Source organism: Melanerpes formicivorus, unplaced genomic scaffold (assembly GCF_026170545.1).
Source record: "Melanerpes formicivorus ecotype bairdi unplaced genomic scaffold, bMelFor1.0.p_v2 SCAF_14, whole genome shotgun sequence".
Classification (NCBI taxonomy): domain Eukaryota; kingdom Metazoa; phylum Chordata; class Aves; order Piciformes; family Picidae; genus Melanerpes; species Melanerpes formicivorus.
Window position 1 is genome coordinate 5118821 of NW_027142366.1, and position 19770 is coordinate 5138590.

Consider the following 19770-nt stretch of genomic DNA (forward strand, 5'->3'; position numbering starts at 1 on the left):
ATAGCCCAGTGCAGTGCGTGCTGGCTTCGATCCCCCTCATCGATCCTCTGCTTTTGAGTCTGGTCCAGCAGCGCCACAGCACAGCCCTCTGCAGCTTCTGGTCTCCCCTGCACCTTCCTCACCCAAAGGATTTGTATGATCAAGCCATCTCCACCACTCTGTCCCCCACCCCCTCTCCTGCAAGATTTATTGCTCCAGAGCAATACCGACAGCCAGGCTGCGGCAAGCGGTGACCCAGGGGTTTGTGTTGCAGCTGCTGCTTTCTGCAGAGCCACTCCCACCATGGGGATGAGTCTGGAGGTCCTGGGCGAGGGAGCTCTTGGGTGAAAGATCCATCCCCAGTTCAAGGAAGGGCTGATTTAGAAGTGGGGCAGGGGTGGCTTAGCTGGGGTCATTGGAAGTGAGGGAGCTTGGAGCTGTGGGAGCTGGCTGGGCTGGTGGAGCTTGTGCCCAGGGGCCTGCTCTGCCACTGGCCTTCCAGTGCTCCTGGGCATTGCTGTTATGTGGATGCATGGCCTGACCCATAAGCATCAATAAGGCTGGAAGAGAGATAGCTCCAGTGGTGCTTGCAGCCCTAGGAAGAGTCTCACCACTCAGGAAACACCTCAGGTCATTGACTTGATTTGGGCAGAGCCAACATAGTCTGGCTGTCATGGTCTGAGTGGTGAACAGGGAGCACCTTCTTGACTTCCTACAGCCTTGCAGATGTGGTGGAGGCCCCATACCAGGAGACATTCACAGTCAGACTTGATGGGGTCCTGAACAACCTGATCTAGTTGAGATTGTCTCTGCTCACTGCAGGGGCATTGGACTTTTGAGGGTCCCTTCCAACTCAATGTATTCTATGATTCAATGTCCTCCCATGGGATTTGCATTTGCTTTCATGGCAGACTCAGTTGAAGCCAGCAGGAGACTCAAATGCCAGACTAGGGGAAGGTTCCACAGCTCCAAGAGGGACATGGACCACAGCTGCCAATGCTGCATTCTGTCTTGGAGGGAGGGCAAGGAGGCTGGAAGGTGCTCAGCAGCACAGCCATTGTTTCATCACCTACAGAGCCATTTGGAGCTCTCTGAGACTCATGGCGAGGCCCCATCAACTATGGTTGCATGTGCAGGCAGGTACCTTCCTTGGAGATGATTTGAAGATGGAGGGGCCTAGACCTCTTCTAACCCTCCTTTTTCTCTAGCTACAGAGAGCCTGCACCTGGGAAGTGTTTAATTCAGAAAGGCCAGCACCGCTGTACCACATTTCCTGTGTTGGTCTCTGTTGGTTTATGACCAGTGAAGTCCTGGTGTGAAAACAGAGCCAGGCTTTGATTTCATCTGCCCCTGCTGCTTTATGCCACTAACAACCTTGCATTTCTCTAGCAGCTTTTATTCTAGGAGCTAAACGGGCTTCACAGACAGGCAATTAATTAATGGAGCCTCCCCACCAGCCTACGCCCTCAACACTGCACAGAAACATTTTGCAGAGGAGGAGGAAACAGAGGCAGAGGAGCAAAATGAGTGGCCCCAGGAGGAGATGAGCTCGCTGCTGACGTGCTGTTGCCTCTACAGTAAGCTGTTCTGCTGGGCTGGTTGTGCCAGGGCTCCTGGCTGCCGAGGAGATGATGGTCATGATGTCATTTCCAAAATGATGTGGGAACTGGTGTCAGTTGGGGGGGGGTGACTGAGGAGAGTCTTTCCCTCTCTATCAGTCACTGCTGTTGCTGGAGCATCTGAGCTTAACACATGAACTACCACCACCTTTGACCATCCTAGCCTCCTCTGAGACCAGGAGGCCCCACTACCATTCTCCTTATCCATCCTTGCTGACCAAATTTTGTTTCTCCAGCAGGCACTCAGGGTTTGCAGGGGAAGGTGGTTTCAGCTGAAGGGTTTGCTTTGGTCCAGGTGCTACAGCTGAGGTTTGTGGAGAGACCGACCATGATGACATGAAACAAGTGAGAGGTGATCCTCAGCTCCCTTTTCCAGGCCCTGCTCACTGACTGGTGAGGAAGACACAGCCCCAGGAAGCTGAGTACTGTGGGCAGGATCTGGGGCAGCTGGAGGAGGTGGAGGAATGTGCCTTTGCTCACGTGCAGTGAGTATGTTCCTGGGGAAATTGCTTGCCTTTTATTATGAAACCCTGCTAATAGTTTGTTGTCTACACAAATAACCATGGGGAATGAACTCATGCACATCCCAGCCTGCTCTGTGTCTCCCTGGCTCAGCTCCTTTCTGAACAAACATAACCTTTTGCAGGAATACCTGTCAGAACTGCTTTGAAATACTGAAATCACAGGCTGGGATGTGGCTCGCTCCCTGGGCCCTAGTGCTCATCCCTCAGCACTCAGGATGTCCATCCAGAAAGATCTGTGAGCAGGATGCAAGGCAATAACTCTGGTGAGCAGCAGGGCCCCAAAAGGCTGCACCAGGCTGGCTTGCTACTTTCCCACACACTCACTGGTCAAGCAGAGCAGCTCCCTGGCCATCCTGTGGCCCCCACTTCGTGTTGGTCATGGGGTGAGACATGGGGGCTTGCTGGGGTTAGTTGGGGCAAAACTGTCTTTCAGCCACCAGTATGACTTATGACTGCCTTCATGGCTTCAACACCTCCCTCCTCCTCATCTCATGTGTAGGACACCATCTGTGAGTACTTTAGTGTAATAGGTTGGGGCAAACCCCCTCCCCAACCCATTACATTTAGAGATGGGGCAAAATGCTACTGAGTCTTGGACAGGCATTGGAGAGCAATCTTTGAGGGGCACGTGGTTGCTTGTGTGGACACAGGACATGAACACAGAGCAAATCCCTTCCCTTCCAGTCTCAGAGTTCAGGAGCTGTCCAGAAAAGAGTTCTCCATCTCCGAAGCCCTCAAGTGAAATGGGAGTCAAACTGTCCCACAGGCAGCACTGGGGCTGCAGGTGGGAGGTGCTGCACTCCTTGCTGCGACTGGGTCTGCGTTTGGGGTTATCCATGGGGAGATGTCGGATGTGCACTGGTCCTAGGAATTACAGGCAGGATCCCTGGGCCAGGGTCTGTGCCTACAGTAAGAGTTCTCAAGCTGCAAACACTCAGTGTCTTCCTCCTCAACAAAAAAAGCCACACTCCTCAATGATGTCTTTCCCTGGACAGTAGCAAGAGGCCCTCTGCTCTAACTCATCATCACCTTCCCATCTTGAAAAGTATGAGGGTCACCCACCCCTGCTCTCCAGTTATGGCTGTTGGGGAGAGATACCTTTAAATCTGCAGGAGAAATCCCGCTGTGTGGTGGCTCCTTCTCAGCCAAGCACCTTTCTCCCATATGGAGAAGCAGGGCGGGGGGGGGGGTGGGGGAGGGATTCTGCTTTCCTGGGTGGAGACTGGGAGTTTTTCCTTGATGTATTTGGAAGTGATGAGACCTTGGACACAGACAGTTGTGGGGAGAAATCCAAACCAAACCTTTAGAAACCCAAGCACGCCCCTCCCCTCCCCACCCCCCCCTTCCCTTCCCCACCCTGCTCCAAAATATATCCCGTCAGCCAACCGACAGAACAAAAGGTCCTTCAAAGCAAACTCTTTCTCTTTCTCTAAAATCCATGATTAAAACCTGGTACAAACAGGTGAATATAGAGATATAGATATAGAGATATATATTTTTGTTTCCTTTTTTTTTTTGTTGGTTTTTTTTTTTAGTAGATGTAGTATTGTTTTTGGTTTTTTGTTGGTTTTTTCTTCTTCTTCTTTTTCTTCTTCTTCTTCTCCTCCTCCTCCTCCTCTCTCTTTCTCATTATACAGCAAACATTGCAAATATAGAATTATATTTTCTTTTTTCTCTGTACAATTAAACAACTTGGGGTTTACAATGCAGTGTGTGGTGGTTAAAACCTCTTGGTGAGTGAAAATGTGTGGAACGGGCCTCCGACCGGGTGGAAAAAGTCTAAACTGGAAGACTCCGTTTGCCAGTAAAAAAAAATAAACACCAGCCCAAAGGAAGGAGCTCCTTCTGCTCTCTCTTTCTCTTTCTCTCTCTCTCTCTTTTTTTGTATTTTTTCCTTTTTTTTTTTTTTTGGTTTTTTTAATGTTTTTTTCCTGTTTTTTTGTCGCTGTCGATTTTGGAAGGGAAGGAAGAACACAAACTGTTCACAAAGAATCCACAAAATCACGGAATAAGGGACTCATGCAATGCAGTATTGGGGGAAGGCCAGGCCACCTCAGCTCTCTGCCTGCTCTTTGACTTTCCATGGTCAATTTTTTTCCTTGGTTTTCCCCTTTTTTTCTCTTTTCCCCTCTTTTTTCTCTCTTTTTTTTTCTCTTTTCCCCTCTTTTTTCTTTTTTTCTCTTTTCCCCTCTTTTTTCTCTCTTTTTTCTCTTCTCCCCTCTTTTTTCTCTTCTCCCCTCTTTTTTCTCTTCTCCCCTCTTTTTTCTCTTCTCCCCTCTTTTTTCTCTTCTCCCCTCTTTTTTCTCTTCTCCCCTCTTTTTTAACCCTTTTTCCTCTTTTTTTTCTCCTTTATTCCCTATTTTTTCTTTTTTCCTCTTTTTTTTTCCTCTTTTTTCTTTTTTCCTCTATTTTCTTCTTTTCCCCCTCTTTTTCTTTTTTCCTCCTTTTTGTCATTTTTCTCCTTTTTTCTCTATTTTCTTTTTCCCTCTTTTTATCTTTTTACTTTTTATCTTTTTCCTCTTTTTTCTCTGCTTTCCTTCTTTTTTTCTGTTTTTTTCCTCTTTTTTTCCTCTATTTTCTCCTTTTTTCCCTCTTTTTCTCTTTTTTCCTCTTTTTTCTCATTTTTTTGCCTCTATTTTTTTCCCTCCTTTTCTCTTTTTTCTCTTTTTTCCCTTTTTCCTCTTTTTTCTATCTTTTTTCTTTTTGCCTCTTTTCCTTCTCTATTTTCTCCTTTTTACCTTTTTTCTTTTTTCTCTTTTTTCCCTCTTTTTCTCTTTTTTCCCTCTTTTTCTCTTTTTTCCCTCTTTTTCTCTTTTTTCCCTCTTTTTCTCTTTTTTCCCTCTTTTTCTCTTTTTTCCCTCTTTTTCTCTTTTTTCCCTCTTTTTCTCTTTTTTCCCTCTTTTCCTCCTTTTACCCTTTTTTCCTCCTTTTTCCCTCTTTTCCTCTTTTTCCTCTTTTTCTTTTTTCCTCTTTTCCCCCTCTTTTTTTCCTTTCCTTCCTATTTTCCCTCCATTTTTCCCATTTTTCATCCTTTTTTCTCTATTTTCCTTTTCCTTGTTTTTCTTATTCCTCTTTTTTCCTCTTTTCTTCCCTTTTTCTCTTTTATTTCCCTTTTTCTCTTTTCTTTCCCCTCTTTTTCCTCTTTTTTTCTTTTTTTCTCCTTTTTTCTCTTTTTTCCCCTCTTTTTCCCCTCTTTTTTTTTTCCTCTTTTTTTTTTCTCTTTTTAAAAATTTATTTAAAAAAAACCAAAATGAAACAAAACTTTTTTTTTTTTTTCCTCTCTCTCTCCTTTCCACTCCACAGTTTGCTCTGTAAAGTTTGTGTGTTCAAATTTGGTGTGCCTCTCACCCACGTGAGGACTCGTTGTTTATTTTTAAACATCTCTCTTTATATATTATATAGGATATTTATAGATTTTTTTTTTGTGTGGTTTTTTTTGTTTGTTTGTTTCATAATTTCTTCTCTCTTTTATTTTTTTATTGATTTTTTTTTTTCCATTTTTATTTTTGTTTCAAAGACAGTCTGAATAAAAATAGCTGCTGCGGGTTTCTGGGGTTTTTTTTTGGTCCAGTTAGTGTGTTAAGTCACGAGTTCTGTGAGGACTCAGGACTTTTGCTGGGCAGAGACACCCTTCCAGTAGTCTAAGATGTCGTGGAGATCCTCGTCTTTGGCAAACTGGACCTTTTTGCGTAGAGCGTGGCCGGCTGCCATGTACTCCTCCTCGTCTTTGTGCCGCTTGCGGTTTAGTTTGAAGCGCTCCCAGATGCTGTGGGACGGTTTGCAGGTGTACTCCGGGCTGGAGGTGTAGCTCAGGTTGTGATACTGAGGCGAGAGCTGGGAGTAGGCCAGGTCTCTGGGGCGAGGGCGGGTCAGAGGCTCCAGGATGGAGGGCTTTCGCCCCGCCATGCTGTCGTGCTGCTCCCCTTGGTGGGAGCTGGGGTAGGAGTGCCGGTGCTCGCTGTACTGACGGATCTTCTCCGCCTCTGCCCGCAGGATGGCCGCGGCCGGCGTCACAGTGAGGATGGTGTCGGTGGTGGGGGACGTCTTCTCGATGTATTTGGCTTCTGATTTGTGGCCCGATCCCTCGGAGCGGTAGGACCTGGGGCTCCGTATGGAGCCGCTGGAAGAGGTGCTGGAGCGTTTGGGAGCCGCCTCCATGCTGTGGTGTCGCTGGAGCGGGTGGTTGTAGCTTTCCTTGTAGACTGGGGAGAGGAATCCGTGCTTGCTGGGGATCTGCTCTGATAAGAGCACCAGCTGAGGCTCTACCGTGGAGACTGCCCCTGATTTCACCCCTTGGAAGGAGGTGGACTCAGATTTCAAGGCATCGATGCAGTTGTTGATGATCTGGTTCACCTTGTCCACCTCCTTGGCAATGGTGGAGATCTCAGCCACAGAGCTCTGGGTGTCTGGCGGCAGGGACAGCTCACAGTCTCGTCTCTCGGGCTGCTCGCCTGTCCTCACCTCCATGTAGTTTCCCTTGGTGGCCTTAGGGGTCTCGCTGCTGTCAATCAGCTTGTACTGCTCGACCTCGCCAGCAGAAGGCAGGTATGGGATGCGGGTCACCGTCTCCCCACCCAGCATTTGTCCCTGGGACAGCTGGGTGATGCTGGTGGTCTCCATTTCTGGCCCATATTTCAGCTCAATGATGGTCTTCTTCATGCTGCCGGCAGCCTTTTTGTGCTTCTCCTCCTGCTGGCGTCTCTTCCGGAGACAGTAATACACAACGCCCAGGACGATCACCATGCCAAAGAGACAGCCCAAGATTGTCATGATGTAATGGGTGGCAGTGGAAGGGGTGGGCACTGGCTCCTTGCGGTTGGGTCTGGTGGGTGTGATGGTGACACAGGTGTGGTTGTACTTGGAGTACTGGTGGACAGAGACTACGCAGTAGGTGTAATCTCTTTGTGCTACTAGGTTGCTCACGGTGATGTTCTCCTCCTTCTTCCTGAGCTTGGTGATCATGGAGGAGAAACCATTTTCAAACTGGGAGAGGATGTACATCTTGCTGAAGGGGTAGGGGATCTGCACGGTGAGGACGGCTGAGTTGTGGTTGAGGTGCTTCACTTGGATGTTGGGGCGCACCTCTGTTTCACCGATGGGCGTGAAGAGAGAGAACTGGGGGGTCGTGCCGTCGCCAGAGGAGCACTCCTCCTCAGAGCAGGGGCTTTCGGAGGGCACCGTGGTCACCTGGTACCTGGGAGGGAAAAAACGAGGGATCACAGTGTAGGAGCCACCGGTGCAGAGCGAAGAGAGCATGCTCAGGGCGTTGCGGTAGCCAGTCCGGCCTTGGCCCAGCAAGTAGTAGCCCATGTAGTCGGGCGGAGAGTCGCACTGCATCCGGTCGTACGTGCGCGTCATGTTGGTGAAAGCCTCCAGCCACTGCAGGAAGCCAAGGAGCTCGCAGGAACAGTAGAAGGGGTTGCTGTAGAGCTCACAGACAGAGAGCTTGTTCAGGCCCCGAAAAGTGTTGCTGTCGAGTCTCTGGATCCTGTTCATGGACAGGTCAATGTTCACTATGTTGGGGCATTCCCAGAAGGCATTGGGGGTGACGGTCTCGATGAGGTTGGCTTGGAGATAGAGGTACTCCAGCTTCCCCAGGCCCCGGAGGATGCCCTCGGTGAGGTTCCTCAGTCGGTTGTAACCCAGCTGCAGCACCTGGAGGTTGAACTGTCCTGAAAAGGCACCGTCCTCGATGTAGGAGATCTCGTTCTTCGTCAGGTTGAGGTATGTCAGGTTGCCGAAGCGGCTGAGCGAGGCGTACTGCACGCTCTTGATCTTGTTGTCATTCAGCCGCAAGTCCACGATGGTGCTATTGATCTGCTGGGGGATGGACTCGTAGGGGGGCTGGTTTTGGCTGCAGATGGCCAACCAGACAAAGCCCTTGTCCCCCTCAATGAGCCAGCAGTCTGCCTGCACCCCACTGGTGTGCAGGAGAGAGATGGCTGCCACGCATATGCAGAGGGCTGATGTCGCAGCCCACCGGCGACCTGCCATCTGGAAGGGCGGCGTGGAGGAGGGGTTCCTGGTCTGCTGGAAGTGGAGACTGGGGCGGGAGCCAGGAAGACGTGGGCTAGTGCTTTTTCAGCAGCTCTGCTCGCCTCTCCCTTCTCCTCATGGCTTGGAGACAGGGGGGAAGCGTCTGTGGAGAAAGCAGACCTCAGTGCCCACGGTGCACGGCAGCCACCGGCCGGGGACTACTACCAAGGCCTGGGTGGCTGAAGCTGGTCCCACATCACCAGGTCTCTGGCATCTTGGAGAGGGACTCATGAAGTTAGGTGCCCGTATGGAGGAATCCCTCTGGCTTAGAGACAACCCTTCCTCTCACGTTTTATAGTACATCTCCTTGCTTTCTTTTTGCTGCCCATTGCCACACTGGTCCCCATCTCCAGGTGCCTCTGTGGGTCTCGTTGTCCCAGCTCGGTCCCTCGGCTCACCTGCTCAAAACAAAACACAAGCACAAACTAAACACAAAGGAACGACAGCATTTGGAGGTGTTGGAGTTGTGTCCAACTACCCTCTTAATGTTGGGCACTTGCTTCTAAGCTCTGGCTAACACCTTGGTTTATCTGGGTGCTGTTACCAGCGTGGTTTGGGAGCACAAGGGAGGGTGGTCACTGACAGTGGAGGTCATTCTCCAAGCCCACTGTCAAACATCACGTTATAGGCAGTTCAGAGACCAACACCATCCGTCTGACCTATTTAGGTGTCTACCAAAGGAGGAGAGGAGTGATGCCCCAGAAGTGTCTGTTCCTCTCCGCTGTGAGCAGATGAAGTCTAGACAACTTGCTCTGATGTAGATTTGATGCTGCAGCGTTTTGCTGAGGGGAATCCTAACTGTCTCATGTGCTGGTGTGCGCAGCAGCGGTGCCCATGGAACGGGATGCTGATTGAGGACGCCGTGTCTTTCTGACTGCATTGCTGTGTGGCATCTAGGATAAAGTGCCTGTCCCTGTTTCTGGGAACCTGAACAGTAGTTTCAGGACACTCTTTGACTGCAGAACATACTACTGTAATTGTCTACCATCTGATGTTCTTGTCTGTGGAAGAACTTGCTGCCTGTCTCCAAGACTGCTCTCTCCCTGCCAGATGAAATCATGCAGAGGTGGGGAGGACCTTCAGCCATTCAGTGGCATAACAGCAGTATTTGCAGAAGATGGGACAAGACCTTCCTTCCCCAGCTAGAAGCAGCTGTTTTGAAGGAGGAGGAAACTGCATGACCATCAGCACCTCCTGGGTTATGTTTTTCCACAAGATGTTGAGAATATCCTCCATGGATATTTCTACCACCAAAGAGCTCTCTGGGCAGGTAGGATGGATGCAATAAAGTGCTGTGGCAGAGATGGAGTTGCCCACACATGAGGAGAAGACAGCATGGTCTATATAGAAATATCCTCCTTGAGATTTTGATTGGGAACAAAAGGTCTGCTTGTGTCCCTTGTCCCAGGGTAGACTGTAGGAGGCAGGAAAGACACCACCAGCACTTGAAAACACAGCTGGTGGCTTCTTGAGCATCCATGATGGAGACAGGGGCACCACTTCTGTCTAAATTGTCTTTCACTGGATCTGAAAAATAATATCAATCCAGAAATTGCTTTCTAATCCATTCCCCAGTGTCCAGGCAGTGAAAGGACTCTGCTTGGTGCTTCACGCCTGAAAATCAGCATGAGACTGATTGTCAAGGGGCAGTTAGGGACAGATGCCATACCCTTGCCCTTCTCCTGAAGAAATCAGGGTGGGGTTTCCTCCACCCATGATACCCAGCACTGAAGCAGACCATGCTTCACTGCAGAGATCACTGTTAACCATTCACAGTTTATATCTCAGTGAACAGGCCAGTAATAATAAGCAGTAAAACAGTTTATTTGCTCTTTCTGGATTGTGAACAGGGAGGCTATTCCCTGGTGGCACAGTTGGGTTTCCATTACATGAATAACAAGATCTGCTCTCATGTCAGTTCTCTCATGTCCTCCAGCAGACACCCCACCAGCTGCTGGGGGAGGTGAGGCTGTGGGAGAGAACAACAGCCAGCCACTCAGTGTCCCCTCAAAGGAGGGCACAGTGTGCAGGCTGTCCTGTCTGTGGTGGTTCTGCAGCCATTTGTGGGTGAGATGTACTGGCCCTAAGATGATGCCTCTTTGGGGCTCTGCTTGGGCACTTGCAGGCCTCTCTCTGCCTCCCTGCTGCTGTCCTATCCCAGCTACATTTGTCAGAAGGTTCAACAAAACCCAAGTTTTCAAAAGTTTACTAGAAATAGGGCTTGGGTAGAAGGGGCACTGAGGGCAAGGCAGCTGAATCTCAGGTCTTCGTCCCAGAGGTAGAAACCTGGACTTCAGCATGAATTCATGTTGCTGCTCCAGCTGAAGCCCTTATGTTGCCACAGTGATCATGATATTACAGGTAACCCCATTTGGGGGAACAAACCCTGCTGCACAGGCAGGAGCACATTTACTGGAATGTGCTCTCCTTGCCCTGGGATGCTTCCCTAGGACCTGGCAGCCCATTTTGTCATGGATGAATCCTTGGAGAGAGTGAGGAAGGGAAGAGGAACTGTGCTTTGTGAGACACTGAAGGTGAGTGTCCCCCCATAACACCTCAGCTGACAGGGAAGTATGGGCTGCAGTGCCAGGCTGAAAGTCGTCTGCTACTGCATCCCTCCCAGCACTGGGCAACTCAATTAACCTCTCTGTGCTCCAGCCTCCTCTCCAGTGCTGTGAGATAATGACAGCACTTCACGGGGCTCTGGGAGACTGAAGGAAAGTGCCCCGAGCTCCTCTTACTGGGCTGAAAACCCCAGCACATGTATTGTGCTGCAGATGGAGAGTTTCTCTCCCTCCAGCTGCAAGGTGGGCTCTAGATGTGTCTGCTCACTTCTGCCACAGGGACCAGCCCAGTCTCCAGCTCCTTAGTGAGCCCCCATGGGGGTGCATATTGTCCCTAAGGATGTGGGAGAAGGGTAGTCCTGGACATCAGAGACTTAAGGAATGGCTTGCCACAACTGTCCCTTTGGGATGGCACGGAGAGTTCTTGCCTGCTGCCCTGCAGTGCTTGCCCTTGGTGTGAGCATCTCCCTGTCATCCTCCATGGGCTTGTGCATTACACGCAGGGGTGCCCTGCCAAATGGAGACAGCACAGGCACGTTGGCACATTCTCTTTAGCAAGCACTTACCCTGTCTCCTCTACCTCCCATTCTGACCCAGTCATCCTCTCTGGGCAGGTGTTTGGGATTGCTCAGCAGAGCCAGACCAGTCTTCCTTCTTGCAGATGAAGGTTTAGTGTCTCTCCTCCCTGGGGAGGCTGCGTGCTGCAGCCTGTCAGAGGGCACGAACTAGTGAAGCAGGACCACCCCATGAGCAAGAGCAGAGACAGACCCTCGATGAACCTTGGCAGGCTGATCTCCTTTAGTCTCCTTATCACCCATGTGCTTCCCTAATCTAACTGGAGGTGTCAGGGATGAAGAAGAGCAATGGTAAGTGATTCAAACACGTTCAATAAGGCTCCTGCTGAGTGTTTTCTTTCCTGTGCATTGCCTATCAGACAAGTCCTTCCCCACAACAGAAAGCAGGGAAAAAAGGCATTTCATCAGCAGCCTGAGTTTAATTTCAGCTCATTAAAGCAAGCAATTTGCTGGTTTATTTGCTTTGCAAAGTGTGAATAAAATGGCAGCATTAAGGAGATGTAAGAGAGGAAAGAGGGGCTAATCTCCCTTTTTATTAGCTTGCCGGGACACGACTGGGGAGCGGAGAAGTGGGGCTTGTTACTTTGCACAGACGGCATGATTGTTCACCTCGTCGGCTTCGGGAAGCCTCCTTCCCAGCATCACTCCGAGGCGGGTGGGGTGGGGTGGGGGTGTGCCTGCCGGGGAGCGCTGCCACCGCAGCCGGGCGCCGAGTGACGCAAGGCAGGACGGAGCAGGGCGCTGCTGGTGTTCCCGACTCATCTCCCCGTGCAACAGCACAGAGCAGACGTCCAGGAGCTTTCTCTTTCTTCCCTTTTCTATCTCTTACCTCGCCTCTAATCTCCCTTTTCTGTTTGTTTCTGCTTCTGACATCCCAGGCTTGATAGAACAAAAATAGAGCAGGCGGTTGGCCAAGGGAGCTTTGCTTGTCTGACCTGCTGCTGGGATGTGGCTCTGGAGAGCCGGGGAGAGACCCACCCTGCCTCCTCCCTGCAGAAGAAACTGTAAGAAAAGCCAGTGTTTTAACCCTCCTGCTTCCCTGCTTTATCTTTGTCCATCTTTGTCCAGCCTTTATTCTCCTGCTAGCCCAGCTGCACACTACTTTTCCCAGCCCTCTGACCCTCCACAGAGCTGCCTGGGAAAACCTGGGATCATACTACCTACAACTCTAGTGTGGAAAAACACCTGGAAAAGCAGCAGTTTGGGATTCTCTTTCCCTGACTGAGAAAGAAGCAAAAGAGAGCAGTGAGGATGGTGTGGAATAAGAATAACAATGATTTGAAATGAAGAATTGAATCTTGATCTGAGATGTCTTGAACAGTGGCACCATGGGGAGGCCATGGTACCCACCCAGTACCCTGCAGGAAATACCATTCCTGCACAGTTACCTGGGCACTTCAGACACTGCTGTGTTTTCATCTCCTGCTTTCCACCATGGTTTGTCCAGCTGAGATGTTGGGCTTCCATGGCTTACAGCAGCCCCAAAAGGCACAATGATAACGCCCTCAGTCCTTGCTACTCCTACATGTTGCCTCTGATCGCCAGTATCCCTGCTGGAGCCTGGATCCATGCTTCACCTTGCTAATCCTCAACCCTGACCTGACATGTTGTCTCTTCCTACCTGTCCCTGCTTCTTTAGCTCTGGTCCCCATTAAAAGACTGCCAAGAGGGACAGCTGTGATTTTGTGATGTCTAGGAGGCTGCAGCCCGCACCAGATGAGCAGCACAACCTTGTCCTGGCTGAAAATCCACAACAAGGGAAGTGAAAGGAAAAGGTAAGGCTGGGGCTCCAAAAACCAGTGCAGGCTAGCTGGAAAGTTTTTGCATCCATCTCCTGACTCATGTCAGTAAATTAAACCAGAGCAGCAGCTGCAAGGAAGCAAACAAAGCAGTCATGGGGGCTGGGTAGGCAGAGGGAGAGCGAGCTGGGCAGCACATAGAATAATCTCCTGTCCTGGCACTCAATTCCTAATTTTGTTATTCTGCTGGATGAGTTATTTCAAACTGTGGATGAGCTTTACTGGGTGGAGGCAAGGAGCCAGGTTAATATGTGTGCACTGTGCCTGCATACACACACACATACACACCACAGGGCTCCTCTCCTTGCCACATCTGCATCACCGGGACTTCCCTTTCCCTGGCTGCTCCACCTTTAGCTGGCCATGTTTCAGCTTCTCCTACATCCTCTTTCACAGCTACTCAGGCAATTTTACCAAGGCATTAAGGAGCCCCACTACAAAACTGGGAGCAGTCAAAGTGGAGCCACTCAAAGAGGCGACTAATTTAATCCCCAAATCCAACCTTGCCTCTTCATTATGCTTAAAACAGCCCAAGGAGGCAGCTTCAAGATGGCAGAGAAAACATTCATTAGTGGTGAAGCCTCCCTTAAATGGCTTGACATCCATCCTGTGTATGTCAGGTGGGGAATGAAGGCTCCCAGGCAGGTTCTTTCTGCTCATTCGTATTCCTGGTGTTTGCTACACGCCTCTTGCCGCATGGCGTTGGTCAGAAGCATAACCACGCTGAATAATAAAGATTCCCAGGCCTATGAAATCCATTTTATATCCAGAGGTCTTGGTATTAATATTGCCTCCATAGACAGGGTTAAGGTAGCATTTTGTGCATCCCAACCTTATTCCCAGCTGCTTCACAGTGTTAGATAATAGAGTTCTCCAGTCAATTCAACTCTCTCTCCTGCTATTATTCATTATTTAAGAAAAATAGGCAAGGGAGAAGAGATATATTTTCCACTGAGGGTTGAAGAGAGATGAAGAAAGACTGAAGCAGAGAGGTACACAGGAGCTGAGAGATAATTCCCAGCATCACATACAGGCAAGCTTTCACTGAGACCTTGGGAGGTCACAGCGAAGACAAGCAGCCAGGTGGGAGGGATGGGGAAGCAGTCGCTTGTCCAGGGCAGGCTGGGAGAAACAAACAGCAGTTGGGGGGAGATGTTGGAAGAGGTTTTTGTGTAGCTTTAGAAGACTATAGGAAGATGTAAAAGAGGTTGGTTTTCAGATAGCTTTGTAGGACTATAGGGAAGATTTGCCTTTGCTCAAGTTAGAGAGAGCTATGTTTGGTCTTTGAGAGTGTGGTGATGAGCCAGGCTGTGACCAGTGCTGCAGTCTGAGAATGGCCAAAGCAAATCTGTTTGCACAAACATGTCCAAGAACCCTTTTTCTTGTTCTACAACAAAATAAATTCTTGGTTACAATGACAATATTTTCAAGACAGGTTAGCTCTTGGGATTTCAGGAAGTACAGTCATTCTGCTTTTCACTCAGCTGCAGTCTGAAGTCATTTACATCCATCTCATGCTGCTTAGCTTCCAGGGTCTATTGAGATGACAACCCTATCACACACTGCTGTGGACCACTGAGCAAAATTCACCACTGAGTTTAAGCAAAGGCATAAATGATCCTCCTGGAGGACAACCTCTGTAGCCCAGCTGGGTTACCTGTGCATTAAACCAGCCTTCTGAAATGATCAGCTTGGGAATATAAGAAATGTCAGCTCCAACCTCTGACAGTGCAGTTGAGCCCTCAAAGAGCCAAGGAATGCAATTAGAGGGGCAGTGAGAGGAAGATGAAGAAAAAGATTTTAGGGGATGTGGAGAACTAAGAGATCAGGTGTGACAGTAGTAATAAGAAGAGTGTGTTTCCATGGGAGAATGCCTCTCTAACACTTACTTGATGGAATTCCTCCTTAGAAATAATCAGCTTGAATCCCCTCTCCATTATGGAATGGGTACACTGATGTGAAGCTGGGGGAAACAGAGGTCTGGTGTGGAAGCAGGACTCCTGTTGCCCTCAGCCAGCCTGTGAACAGCACTGCAGATCAAAGCATGGGTTTTCTAGCACTGCTGCAATGGAGGGAGCCGGCCCTGCAGTGGGAAGCAAAGCTGCTGGTGCTCCTTCAGCATTGCCAGTCTGAACCATGCCTCATCTCTGCTGCATTCTCATCCTCGCTTAGATCTTTGCTGCTATTTAGAAGAGGGGTCTACTGCTTTTGTTCATTATTTTTGCAGGAGGCCTGCATAACCCTTGGCTACCCACACAGGAAAATACACTTTCATGCAGGATGAAACCTGCTGGTGGATCCATAAAATGCTTAGCTTTGTTAGAAGCACTTTGAGAGGCATGAAAGTTCTGCTTGCTCTGATTTCTTTGGATGGCCATGCTTTCAAAAGGACTCTTTCCTACCTCTCTCTGTCCCACTCTTCCCCTGTGAAGGAGTCTCAAGCCAAAAAGTGGGGGTCTCCAGTCGCTCCCTGCCTCAGTTGCAGTTTCCAAGTGGATTGCACTGCTGAGTGTTGGCAAGAATATCTCCAGCTCGTGTAGGACTTCATGGTAATGGTCTGCTGTGATCTTCAGGTAGGCAAAAAAGAATTCACCTTTTCATCAGCAAGTGTCCTGCACACAGGAATTGCTATGGCTGTGCTGCAGGCAAGCACCTCTGCTAAACTCTGATTGATTTGTTCACCTTTGAAGTTGGTCCTGCTTCTTTTGTTGGAGAAACTTCCAGATGTCTCTTCCAACCTAAACTATTTTGTGATTTTAATGATCTAGCTCTAGCCCTTTGGAGCTGAGGAGCACAGGTTAAGGCTGAAACCTCTGGTTGCCCACTTATTGAAGGGGGTTTCTGACCACATATAGCAGTACCTGGTAAGCCCCAGTGCCCTACAGGCCTAATTTTAGCTCAGTGCTGCAGGCTGGCTTCCTGCCATGGGCCAGGAGATAGTTAATGATTGCCTGGGCAGCTCTCTAAAACCAATCTAATGTTTATTCAGGATCACAGCATTGCAGAGGAAACCAAGCATGACCACCTTCCACACACAGCTTACCCAGAACAGCCCTGCCCCTGCACACAGCTCTGCTGGAGGAGCTCAGGTTTGCATGTCTTGGAGGAGGGAGTCTCATCTCCTTACCTAGGTCAAGACAGATCCTCTGCAACATTTTCAACCCTACCTATGTCCTGACTTCCTAACCCAAACAGCTGTTGTGTTTCTACTGAAAGAAACAGCCCCACATCAACAGGCTGTGGGTCTGCTGTCTCAGCAGTGGAAATCTGCCCTTGCTCTTCCTGCTAAGAATTTTGTGGGACACTGCTCCTGGGTCAAATACTCTTGCTAAAAACAAATACCCATGCCACAAGCACCTTAATTTGGCCCCCATGAAGGGAGGGTATTCAGCCCCACTGCACCCTCCAGTGCTGAGGGATGTTGGACCAGCCTGATGGTGGTGGCTTGGTAGGTCTGGATGTGTGGCTGAGAGAATGACTCTCCTCCAGCAATGTCTACTCACAGACATGCATGGCCAGCAGCAGAGCTCCTGCTGCTTCCCTCAGGTTGTAGAAAATGATACTGGTAGCAATAAGTTTAGGAGAGATGTTGACTTGCTGGAATGTGTCTAGAGAAGGGCAACAAAGTTGGTGAGGGGTTTGGAGCACAAGCTCTATGAGGAGAGGCTAAGGGAGCTGGGGTTGCTTAGCCTGGAGAAGAGAAGGCTCAGAGGAGACCTTATTGCTCTCTATAATTATCTGAAGGGAGGTTGTAGACTGGGCTGGTCTCTTCTCCCAGGCAACCAGCACCAGAACAAGAGGACACAGTCTCAAGCTGTGCCAGGGGAGGTTTAGACTGGATGTTAGGGAGAAGTTTTTCATAGAGAGAGTGATTGCCCATTGGAATGGGCTGCTTAGGGAGGTGGTGGAGTCACCATCACTGGGGGTGTTCAGGAGGAGACTTGATGGGGTGCTTGGTGCCATGGTTTAGTTGATAGGTGGTGTTGGATGATGGGTTGGACACGATGATCTCGAAGGTCTCTTCCAACCTGGTCTGGTCTGGTCTATTCTATTCTATTCTACTCTATTCTATTCTATTTCTGTTCTATTTCTATTCTCATCTATTCTATTCTATTCTCATCTATTCTATTCTATTCTAAAATGTCTTCTGAGAGAGCCTTGAGATGCCAGTATTGGCTCCCATCATCAATAGTCCCAGAATAGATGGTAACTGCTGGCTTCCCAGGCATGCTTCAGGAGGCATTATAAGAACATCTATTTAGTAGGGTCTCTGGAGAGTGTTGGGGATGTGTTTCCTCCTACCTGAAATGGTCAGAGAGATGGCTGGGCAACCAGATATCCATATTTGTGTGGAGCTGACATTAATGTCTCATTTGATTGTGTTTACAGCATGGTTAATGTGGCTCCTGGAGCAGGTATCTTTATTATGTTAATTGTGTTACATCTGAACAGAGCAAAACTGTGGCTCTACTGTGGGCTTGGCTGCTTAAAGTAGATGCCAGCCAGACTTTTTCTCAAGGCCATCTGATCTCCCACTGAAGTATGACCATGTACTTGTAGGAACAAGCAAAGCTCGTCTTTGCCCATAAGAGATGCTCAGCCATAGGTCTGAGTGGCCACTGGGACTCCTCTATGTTGCCAGCAAGCCTCATCCCAGCCAAATGGCCTTCTACCCAAAACTGTGTGGGTAGAAGCAGAGAAGCTCTGAAAAGCAGGTCATGTGGATGCAAGGATCCAGTCAAGAGAAACTGGGTTTGTCTTGGCACACAAGCTAATGCTAAACTACTGGTGGGAAAGCAGCAGTAGGAACTATTGGTGTGCCAGCATGGACTTGTGGCACATGAAAGCCTTTCCTCAGCATCACAGAATCATAGAATTGTTAGGGTTGGAAGGAACCTCAAGGATCATCTACTTCCAACCCCCCTGCCACAGGCAGGGACACCTCACGCTAGATCATATCTGCTCCTCAGCAGGATCTGTGATCATGCTCCGTGCTGCTGTGTTTCTCTGCTTGTCCAGAGACCTCCAAAAGGACTTTGGAGTCCAAGACAACAGAAAGAGGGAACTCTGCCAGGATTTGGACTGCCTGTCCTTCTCATAAACATTTCCTGGGGAGGTTACCCAAGTTGATAAAGCAAGTGAACCCAGAACATCCACACTCTCCGGAGGAATGGAGTTTGTCGTTAATAATCTACTGCTAAAAGGGTAACATCTGTTTTGGACAAACTGTAATGAGATTTAAACCCCAGGTGGAAGGAGGACTTCACAGTAATAAATGACTTTCTGTATGTCTAAATAGTTTTAATTCATTTTTTTTTTCCCTGGCAGAAATAGCTGCTTTTCACCTCAGGCTTTCTTTTTTGCCAGCTCTTTTTTTTCCCCCTTTGTTTAATGATTGCTATTAATTTCCGAGGCGGCAGATGGATTCTAGCCTGCTGTAGTCTGAAATGAGGAACAACAGGCCCATGAAGGTGTGAGATTGCCATGAACATGCACACAGGTCACACCTGCTGGTGGGATTCCATGTGTGGGTGTTTGCTTTCCTCAGGAACTATTGCTTCTTGGTAGCTGCTCCCAACCACTGGGGTGTTGGAGCAGCTCTGCCTTGGTTAGGAAGGAGGATTAACTTGCCTGGTGACTGCTAGTAGTTCTGTCTGGTTAGACCAGAAAGCCAGTCAGATCCTGGGCTGCATCAAGAGAAGCAAGGCCAGCAAGTCAAGGGAGGGGATTCTCCCCCTCTACTCAGCCCTGGTGCGGCCCCACCTGGAGTAATGCATCCAGTTATGGAGCCCCTAGCACAGGAAGGATGTGGAGGTGCTGGAAGGTGTCCAGAGAAGGGCCACAAGGATGATCAGAGGGCTGGAGCTGCTCTGCTATGAGGACAGACTGAGGGAGTTGGGGTTGTTCAGTCTGCAGAAGAGAAGGCTCCGAGGTGACCTAATTGTGGCCTTCCAGTATCTGAAGGGGGCTACAAGAAGGCTGGGGAAGGACTTCTCAGGATCTCAGGTAGTGATAGGACTAGGGGGAATGGAATGAAGCTGGAGGTGGGGAGATTCAGGCTGGATGTGAGGAGGAAGTTCTTCACCATGAGAGTGCTGAAGCCCTGGAATGGGTTGTCCAGGGAGGTGGTTGAGGCCCCATCCCTGGAGGTGTTTAAGACCAGGCTGGATGAGGCTCTGTCCAGCCTGATCTAGTGTGGGGTGTCCCTGCCCATGGCAGGGGGGTTGGAACTAGATAATCCTTGTGGTCACTTCCAACCCTGACTGATACTATGATTCTGTGATATCTTGATTCAACAAAGCTGCTGTTTCAAAGCAAGGCTTTGGGAGGAGTTCAAACCAGCACTGAAGTGCTTTGTTAAGCCAAGCTGAAATGAGTTGGAGAGCAGCATGTGGTCTCCAGCATATGGGAAGGAGCTCTCTGCCCTTTTTGGATGATGCCCAGGCTGCCAAATGGTGAAGATTCCTCCTGGGGCATGAGAAAGACATTTTACAAGTGGTTTTTACCTTTGTTACTGGGATACTTTGGTTTATAGTGTGGGGTACTGCAAACAGATAATCCTTCCCTATCCTCTGGCTGTTGAGACAAGTGGCAGCACATCCTGGCAAAAGCTCCCAGGGCCCAAAGGAGGACTTCTTTGTACTCTCTGCCACCATCTTCTTCTCAGGGAGGAG

The 19770-nt window shown here is 49.3% G+C and overlaps 1 protein-coding gene across 3 annotated transcripts in view; it reads right to left on the minus strand.

The window, feature by feature from the left end:
- Window positions 1-4294: 4294 nt before the first annotated feature.
- Window positions 4295-19770, minus strand: part of ELFN1 (extracellular leucine rich repeat and fibronectin type III domain containing 1) — a 125557-nt gene continuing 110081 nt past the window's right edge. For all 3 annotated transcript variants that reach the window (XM_068146672.1, XM_068146671.1, XM_068146673.1), the window contains one exon: window positions 4295-8556. In XM_068146672.1, coding sequence (XP_068002773.1) covers window positions 5726-8116 — 2391 coding nt within the window. In that variant the 5' untranslated portion in view covers window positions 8117-8556 and the 3' untranslated portion in view covers window positions 4295-5725. The remainder of the gene's footprint in view (window positions 8557-19770) is intronic.